General features: G+C 24.2%; 1 protein-coding gene across 1 annotated transcript; it reads right to left on the bottom strand.

Annotated features, from left to right (window-relative positions):
- Positions 1–6291: 6291 nt before the first annotated feature.
- Positions 6292–9762, bottom strand: LOC126908563 (ethanolamine-phosphate cytidylyltransferase). The gene is made up of 8 exons (XM_050690742.1): positions 9522–9762; positions 9321–9458; positions 8728–8840; positions 8605–8671; positions 7972–8197; positions 7705–7905; positions 7423–7643; positions 6292–6806 (listed from the first exon to the last, which is right to left on the bottom strand). Exons 1-8 carry the CDS (start codon positions 9572–9574, stop codon positions 6716–6718), a joined length of 1110 nt encoding a protein of 369 aa, XP_050546699.1. The 5' UTR covers positions 9575–9762; the 3' UTR covers positions 6292–6715.
- Between the last annotated feature and the right edge of the window lie 866 nt (positions 9763–10628).

Here is a 10628-nt window from a genome sequence, read left to right as displayed (position 1 = left end):
TCCGGTGGTAATTAGAGCTGATGATCGTGCTGAGACTGCGGAGTAATAGTAATCACACTAATAATAGTATTGTAGAAGAGTGCGCGATGGTCATCTGGCACAAATGCAGTGAAATCGACGGTTTGTGCTTTGGGACTTTTAGACATCATGAAATCGCTGTGTATGGACAAAGGATAGTAGTTAGCATTGTCATTAAATCTGGAAAAATCGCTCTGTCGAAATGGTATTGTTATCTCGTCTTTTTTGTCCTTGGCAGATTAAGAAAAAAAAAATTTTATTCTAATTTAAAGGTGTGGTTTCACTTTGAAAATTCAAGTGAAATATCTAAAAACTGTTCAAACATTGGACTGCAGATAGANTATTGTCATTAAATCTGGAAAAATCGCTCTGTCGAAGTACTATTGTTATCTCGTCTTTTTTGTCCTTGACAGATTAAGAAAAAAAAATTTTGTATTCTAATTTAAAGGTGTGGTTTCACTTTGAAAATTCAAGTGAAATATCTAAAAACTGTTCAAACATTGGACTGCAGATAGATTTTATTCAAGGTTAATATTATATTTTCATTGTTCTATAAATTGAACTCGTGTTAATGTAATATTTGTATTATTCATCATAGTAATTTTAGTTTTTTTAGTCATTCGAAATAACCCTCGAATACAAATAAGAATATATTTTACAAAACTAGAAATCATACTAGTACAAAATTAAGTATTATAAAGTAAATTTTTACACTTTTCAATCGTAGAGTTTTATTTTATTCGTTTTTTTTCATATTTCCAATCAAAGAACACTTATAAAACAAAATTTAAAATAAGCGCTTTAAAAATCGATTTTTTATCATTATAATAAAAACCGCAGTTTTTGAAATGGATATTTTTGTTTGAATTTAATATTCTGTGTTAACTCCCATTACATATTCAAATATAAAATTGATAAAACAGTTAATCATATTTATAAAATGCAAAGCTTTTTTACTATACATCTTCATTAAATTTTAATTTTATTTTTAGGTTATTTTTAATAAGCAGATAAAGAGTATTACAATTACACAGTATGATTTAGAATTGTTCATATTCCTAATATACTTCTCGTTTGAAGTCTACTAGTTTAAAAATATTTTATTATACTTCTATATTTGACGCGCAGTGATTTAGAACATCACTGCGATTGAATGATTAGTGAATACAATTATACATAGTTATATATATAGAAATAGAACAAAAATCGTCATCCAGAAATTAAGAGAGAGAGGAAACATCAAAATCATTCGACCAAATTATATCCTGTTATTTTAGATAGTAAAAATTTTCATATAAATGTCACGTTATGCTGTTGCAATCAGGAGATAGCAGTTCGACTTCTCCATATATAAACAGTATTCTAATAAAAAAATAATTAACACGCGTCTAGTAAAATTAATCTAATAATGAAAAATACTGGACATATATTTAAACCTATTTTTTTTCAAATAGGCGAATGACCATTTACAATGTGAATAATTAATTACAGTTCATTCTACCACCCACTTATTTAGTTGAACCCAACTGAATATAACGCAGAAGCCATTTTACCAAATTAAAAACAAAAATATTTAACCGAGCTATTATTCTTCTAAAGAAAATAATTGTTACCGCTATTATTTACGGTAAAGTACCGACTACTAACATTACATATCTAAGAAAGAATAAATATTTAAAATTTGAGTATCATTTAAATGAGGAAATTAATAATAAGTTATATATTGGGAAACAAAATTTTATTTAAAAATCGGTCCCTATCCGCTACATTTTTTGTTCACGTATAAAAAATACAAATATATACAAATTGAATTAATTTTTGGTGTATCCACAAAGCATTTTAAATAAAACGGCAACTATTATATATTAAATGTAAAGTAAAAAAATGTTTATTAATGTAATAACGCAACAATAGTAGAATAGTAGAACACATATCAGGTGATAATACGTGCATAGTATCCTATAACTTTAATACATACCAAAAAAATGTTTATCTCTTTTATGTTATTTTTTTTCAAATTTAAAACGGTCTGAGCCCCATCAAGCTCTCCTCCTAATTTGCATCTATGAATTTCACAAATGTGATTTTGAAAAACCTTTTAATTAATAAACTAATAATTAGAATTAATTATTTATATTATTTGCACTATGTAAATGAATCGACATCAATTTTTCAATAATTTTTTATTTATGATAGTTTTTGTACCTCAAAAAATCTAGAAATACACACAATCCATAGCAATAATATAATATTTGAACAATTTAATTTCAGTTAGAACATTCTTTTGATGCATGATTCATAAAATAATGTCAAGTATAATGTTTTCGTTATTTTTCCACAAAGAACAATTATTTACTATGTTTAACATGCAATCTTTTTTTTAATCATCAACGTAGAAAACATGGTTGATGGATAAATGAAACCCATTCCCATGGTCGAATTATTTCAATGAAATATTTTAAGACAAGATAACTAGATAACTTCATAAACATTTTCAATGGTAGAATTTTGAATTTTGCTAAATTTACTTAGTAGTATTACTATCAAACGATATCATTACAACTTTATTTTTCAATTATAATTAACAATATAAACCTAGATACCAAATTTAATGAATCAAAAGAATTCAAATACTCTGGGCACAGTGGACTTTTATCATTTTGACATTTTTTACCAATAATTCATCGATAACTCACTTCTTTTATTTTCAATTTTTTACAATACTTTTATAATATCCTTTAAAACTTTTACCCTTGTAATTTACAACAAAAAAATGAGTACAGATTATATAACAAGGCTGTATTTGAGGAGAATATCTAAAGAGCTTAGGTACTGTCCGATATTTTTAAAAAATACATATAAATATATGTATAACCCCAACCAAAACAACGTAATTTTGACCTTTTCCAAAAAAATATTCTGGATACAGCTCTGTATCTGTATATATTGTATAATAGGCTAAAGATAATAGTAAGTTACAATTTACTACTATTATATATAAAAAAGGCAGAGGTTTTTCTCTCATTTAATCATCTTTTACTTCAATATATTTAGTAAAATTGTATTTGCATATCATTAAATGAACTAGTCTAAATTTCTTTCTTGTAAATTAGCGTTAACATTAGTTTAAATCGATTTAAACGAAAATTAATTTTTTACTAATAGTTCAAAAATATGACACTTGAGAAATATGTGAATTTAGCCACTCTCCTAAAAATATTCTACAAATTTTTCTTAAGAAAATGAGTCATGCTTTAAACACTTGCAAACACTTCTTTCAATATTGCACTGAGTTCACTGAGTTTAGATACCAAAAAACAGTACACAATTGCTCTATTGCCGCGGAAATTATACAAGAATGAGAATTGACGTCACATTATCAAACATACTCAATTGCAGGAAGACCTTCCGTGTTTTGTAGAAGTAACCCCACACCGGATGTGGTGACAAAAAAGTAAATACACACATGGCGTGTAATGTGTATTTATTGGGTACATAGGAAGTGTCGATTGCGTACGTCTTCGCCGTTTATTTTATTTTGTAAAAGTGTGTTATTAAAATAAATTTTGACCTGAGGTTATGTGTACCAGGTTGCATACAGATTATAAAGGTGTAGAACTACAAATTAAATGCAGCTCATGTTTCTTTGCATTATCGTCACTCTCCAATCATAATAAATCCTAAGAGCTATGACGTGTTTAAGATAACGTCATTGAGTATAAACAAGGCGCACAATATTGAACAATTTACAGAAACAGAATGAACTGATATTAATAACATCCTTAGAATATACTTGAAGAAAGAATTAAATTATCAAATCTGCACTTGTAGCAATGACGTAGTTAAATTTTTTTTTGGGGAAATGCTAATAATTGTTTTCATTATTTGCAATAAAAATTAATTCTGATTTGGAAAACCTTTTTTATATTAGATGCGCTAATATTTGTTTACGCAATGCTGAAGTTAACCAGCGAGTTAAGGTTTACGCGCTTATTCCTCATTATTTTTATAAATTATATAATTCAATTTTATAAAAACGTGGATATCGATTTACAAGTTTTATGATTTATAAGTGTAATATATGAATAAATATGTATTATAGAAATTAAATGTAGTATGAAATTGATATTTAATCATTTAGTATCGTAATATTTTACAAAAATCATATTAGCTTCGATGCGAAGCTGAGAAGATATTAGTTTTACTATGATGTGTTTTTTTTTGTGTCTGTCACCACTTTTTCTCAGCTCTCACCAAACTGATTTCTTTCAACGATACGCCAAAAGAAAACAAATCGTATCTAGTCGAAGACATTACCCTCAAAAATTGGAAAAATTTCCATCGTTCGTCGTAAATGGGGGAAATTTCCAAAAAAGTTACAAATTTAAAATTCGCTAATATAATTTTTTTTTACATGAAGTATTTACCTATCATTTGATATATTTTTTTTTATAAATTTGACTCTTTACCTGCCCACATGGGGGGATTCAAAATGACAAACCTTTTCACAAAAAATAAATATTGAAAGTGTTCCGGAAATACTGACACTTGTATATATATCTTAAATTAAAGCTAATGCAATATTCTTTATTATGGAAAAAAAATTTTGGACTTTATTTTGTCTTCGCGGTGGAAATGGCTACCGAATGCTTTTTTGGGTGAAAATTCTCGATTTTATATTTTACATATTTAACTTTATATTTAAATAACTTTTTGAAAAATGTATGAACCAGTACAATTTTTTTATAAAAAATAGTATTTATATACATCTTTCATTTGACATATACTTTTTTTTAATAAAACCATTTCCCTTTATATATTTATATATTACACTTATAAAAAATAAAACTTGTAATCATGATATAATTAAAGAAATAGAAGATCATGTAGCTTTTGGAATAATCCACTAATTTTTTTAAATTAAACACTATCTACACATTTGCATCGAAGCATTTTTTATGATGATGATTTTAATCACCGTCAGATATCATTATACTTGACCCAACTATGCAACGTCTCCACTGTTCCGCGACCCCACGTGCTGGGTTTTTATTCTTTAGAGCTTACAGAAAAATTACCTAAGTGAATTAATCTAGTAATCATTGCACCTAAAGACGAAGAAAATTTACTTTTAAAAGGGAAATTAATCAATTGGATTAATATAAATAACCTATTAATTACATTTGATAACTATGTGAGATAAATTTATCAAATACAATTTAAAGAATGTATTTAAGGGTTCGTTTTTCTCAGAATATTTTGTGGCATAATTGAAAAGGAGTTTCATCCCCGACATATTTTATAATTTATGAACCTCTAATTGATTTTTGAACAGAATATTAAGAATAATTTAAAGGTTTTCGCCAACCTGACACAACAGTTTACATTTTTTAAGATCAAAAAAACCTAAGATTGGAATAACTAGGCTCGAAATTATTTTTACATTATAAAGCTTTTCAAAAAATTATATTATACCTTAATAAGGTATAATTAGGTATAAGGATTCTTGATAAGAAAATATGTACAATTTATTATCAATAACTAATTAGCAAAATGGTGAATTTTTTTTTTCTTCTTTTTTTTAAGATTAGAAAGAAACAATTAACTAATAAAAAATCAAATAAAAATGCATTAAAATAATAAATTTAATATAAAAATATAAAACATTAAGTCTTCACATACCAAATACTAACACAAAATATAACTTCGGGAAGTTAACTATAAATTACAATCAAAATGTTGTTTAAATTATTTTATAAGTTATTAAATGTTTTATTTCATTTTAAATTGTATATAATATAAACTAGATGGAACTATTGCTTTCACTTATATAAAGTATCAATAAATACAACATTAATTTTGAATAAACAAATTTCTAGTTATATCCAGAGCATAAGTTTTAATTTTTTTAGGTATAAAAGTATAATAATTCAAAAGTATAACTTATGTAAAAGTAGCGCGCATATATAGTTTTATTATATACACCATTATTTTTAATACAAAAATTAGGTATAAAAACAGTTTAAATAGTTAAAAAATAATGAATAAATAATATAATCAAACATAAATTGATCTTAAAATAACTATTTTGGTATTGAATGGTATAATTTTTTTTTCTTTTGTTAATAAAAATAAAAAGAATAATTTTATAAATTATTCTTTTTAATTATTTAAATAATTTATATTAAATTCTTTTAATTCTTTTAATATTTTAATAACAATTTGTAAGTCAATAATTCAATTCAATAAATTAAGAATATACATATATATATATATATATTTAGTATACTATCAAGAATTAATTAAAACAATTGGAGGCTTACAAAAAAACTTTGGTATAATTTAAAACAAACTATAAATTTGGCACTGAGTTAAGAATAAACTATACTTTAAAATATAATAATTGCTTAAAAAATGAAAACAAAAAATATATATCACATAACATAACCACACAAAATAAATAATTACCAGTCACCAAATAACTAGCGAGGAATGAACCATAATGAGTATTTTAAAATAGTTAAAGTTTAAAAACAAAAAAATTCTATTAAGTTTCCAAGTATTGTAATTTTAACCCAAAAATAATATAAAAAAATTCAAACCATGCAACAATTAGGTAACATATATTTATATAAATTTAATATTTTTGTATAAATATACTATATTGAATTTAATAATTTAAAATTTAAAATACTAGTTAACATACTACTATTTTTTCTTTATTTAATTGCTTTATTATTTCCAGTTCTTTTGCTTCCTTCTTTTGATTTCTTGCTTCAAATTCTAGCCTAATTATTAAAACAGACATATATATTTATGAGTATATTTAAACAAAATTAAATTAAATTATCTCCATCAAATATGTTTTTAGATTATAAATAATGTTAAAACAGAACGTTCAACATATATCTTTTTATTTTTTAATTTATAATTGCAAAATATTAAGACGTATGAATAATAATGTAGCAACTAATATAAAAAATTTTAATGATACATTAGTAATTATTTATAAGGTAATATATACAATACTCTATATTAAATTATTTTATTTGAAAATTATAAAAAAATCAAAATGTACAAAAAAATTGAATTTTGGTACAAAATAATAACAAATTAACTTACAAAATATTAAATACCAAAATTCTCTTACTGTTTTAAAAATTTAATTAACCAAACGGCTCCTAAGAACTATATTTAACAATAACTTAAACATAACATTACTGTTAGGCAAAAATGTTTTTATTTTAATAGGTAAAATATGGGTATTAAAAAATGGAGCTGCCATATTATTTCCTTCTATTGTGTATAAACAATTCACAAATGGCTTATGAAAAAATGGAAAGTAATTGCACTTTGTAATTTGAACTTACTAACATTTGATAGAAAATATATACAAACTAATACCTATTATTTATGATACGCTCAACAATTTTTTCTGTGGTCATGTTGTTTCCTGAGTCCAATGTTACAAATTTATTCATAGATTTAGGAACAGCATATGGATCTTGACCATTAATATCCATTTTCAATGTAGTTTTACCATGACATACAACATCAACACGAAAATGATTCATTAAATCAACTGTTACACTGTATGGTGCTCCAATTACTACTTCAGATACATACTACAATAAGAATAACTCAATATATAAATTAATGGTAAACAAAAAATAATATCGTACATACTTTACAAGCAAGAACGCTTAAAACACGTTCATGTAAATTCATAATAGGGTAATTAAAACCTTTATATTGATTTATCACAGGATCTGTATGAAGGCCTACTATCAAAAAATCTCCTAGTTGACGTGCTTTCTCTAAAAAATCTAGGTGACCAACATGAAATATATCAAAAGCTCCAGCAACATAAACAACTTTATCTGTTGGCTAAAATCATGAATAAAGGTTATTATTTCAAGTTGTTAAAATATGATTAAACTATAATTTAAATACTTTGGGTTCAGTGCCTTCACTAAATTGAATAATTTTTTTAGTAGTTGGTAAAAATTGAGAACATCCAGTCCAAGGACTTCTGGCTAAGCAATCTTGTCCCATTATTGTAGATCGTTCTTTTTCTATTTCATATTCTTTTTCTCCTCTGTAAAAATGTTGCCTAGTCATAAGCAACATACGGCCAACTACATCAGTTGTTGATATTCCTTCAGTGCGTTTTACTTCCCTATTAAATTTTTAATTTCATAAATATATTCATGAATTTTATTACATTTTTGTTATTATTCCAAATTATAAGAATTAATATGCAGATTAAAAAAAATTAATGTTTTGAATGAATTTATGTAATTACATATTATTGATATAACAAATTATTTTAACAACATTGAAAATATGATATTAAATATAACAACAATAAACAGAAATAAAAAATTTAAATTAACTATAGTAGTTATAAATTAAATAATCATAATATTTAACTAGGTGATTAAATTAATTAACAAAAAAATAAAAATGAATTCAAAAGACTATTTATTTAACTTGTAGAGGAGTTTTCTAAAAGGAAAAAGTATTATTTTGTTTCATCAACATTTTCAAAACATAAATTTTTACTATCCATAAATATACACATACTTGTATCTATTAGCTTTTTTCACAAAATGATATGTATCGACTCCATCAGCAGTAACTGTTATATCATCTAAGAAAAACAATTTTTGTAAACACAATATATTTAAAAATATACATTAATCTTACCTCCATGAACACAAAAATCACAATTATACCTATCCAAAGTTTCAAGATTTGTCACATATGGAGCTCCTTCTACTACTTCATCAACCCATTTTATAGCTCTAACCATTTTATACCTAGAATAATTTGATTTTTTGAAAAGATAATAATAATACATAATTAAATATATAAATTTAATCAATTTAGGCAATACATCGATTTTTCAACATAAATATATATTAAAATATTAATATAATATAATAGTATAATCATTTGCAAATCTTATTTAATTAATTAGTCACGTGTGATTAATTCTTATTATATTTTAGTTTAGTTGTTAAATTTTATAAACATAATTTTTTCAATATGATTAATTATACAATTAAAAATACATGATAGTTTTTATATTTGATGCTTAAGGCTAAAAAAGGTAAAACTAAAATTAATTGATGTACTATGATTTGTTGAGATCTTATAAAATGTAGTAATATTGTAATAATTTAAACTATAAGACAATAGTTTATCAAAAATTTTAAACAGAACTTTGAATTAGATATTTGTTAAGAACAAATCAGTCCTATTTGTAATAAAAATGACTATTATTAAATAATACATGCCTTTCTTTTTCAGTAAATACAGGTGGACCTTTGTGTTTAGATATCTCTTCATCTGTATGAATACCGACAACTAAATAATGACCTAAAGCTTTTGCTTGTCGCAGTGAATTCGCATGACCAAAATGAACCATATCAAAACTAACAAAATATATAAATAAGGACAAGTAACTGAAATTTAGTGGCATTTCAAAGTATACAAACCATCCATCACACCAAACTCTTATGGGTTTCGTTCCATTTACATGTTCACTCATTTTTATTTATTATAATAAAAAATATTTCTTCAAATAATAATATTCCTTGTCGCGATTTTAAATTACTGAGAGTTCTGATCGATAAGGTTTTTACAACTAAGTAATACTCACTTACGTAATTTCTGTAGATGTGTAACTTCCCTATTAAAAATGAACTCTAAATATTTAATTTTATCAAATAAAACCAAAGTTCGAAATGATAAGAGTATTATCAAATATCATTAACGTAGATTACGACCACAAACTATTACGATAATTTCATAATTATTTATACTCCGTATTTTGCCATAGTATTTCCCCTATTCGTCATAATTATTTTATTTTTAAAATTATTTTATCACTGTTGTAATAAAATATGAAGTAGGTCATGTATAGTTATTGGTACGTAGTAGTAATGTCACACACGTAATGTTCTATTTATTAATGGTAAATACACTATTGTATAAATACTATTAATTTTACTTATTGGTATAATTTTTTTTTACAATTAAGCTCGCTTATGATAAAGACAAAGTTTTTTTTTTTATAAAATTGTAGTTTTTATTTCATTTTATTATTATATTTTAATTATTTATAAAATTATAATTTTGTCTATTACTAAAATCTATCGAGAAATGCTAAAACAAGATCTCTTTAGAGAGCCTTTACAAGAGTTATATAAGCTCTCTAGATTTCTTGTTCCGAGTGTATTTTGAGCCTAAGACATCTTATCACAGTATCTGTTAGAACCATTTTGGAGGATATAAAAGAGAAATTATGTAGAAAATCATCTTAATTATTTATACAACATTTTTAGTGACTCCGGTTAATTTTGAGATTCCTTTATAAATTATTATATTAATAAAATAACGGAGATAATTCTAATTTTGAAAACAAATGTAATGATTGAAGTTTAAATCTTTAAATGCTCAATTTTGTTTGACTTAGCTGAGTTTCAATAAATAAAAGTTTAAAACTTTAGCTACAGACCAAGGACATATTAGATTGTGATGTTATTTAAAATGTCAATAAAATATTTCTTATTTATCAAATTTTAAATTATGATCAAATGAGC

The sequence above is a fragment of the Daktulosphaira vitifoliae genome, unplaced genomic scaffold (genome assembly GCF_025091365.1).
Source record: "Daktulosphaira vitifoliae isolate Bord-2020 unplaced genomic scaffold, ASM2509136v1 Scaffold_5, whole genome shotgun sequence".
In the NCBI taxonomy this organism is placed as follows: Eukaryota; Metazoa; Arthropoda; class Insecta; order Hemiptera; family Phylloxeridae; genus Daktulosphaira; species Daktulosphaira vitifoliae.
The sequence above is the reverse complement of the archived record's forward strand: the minus strand, read 5'-3'. Positions and strand labels throughout refer to the sequence as shown.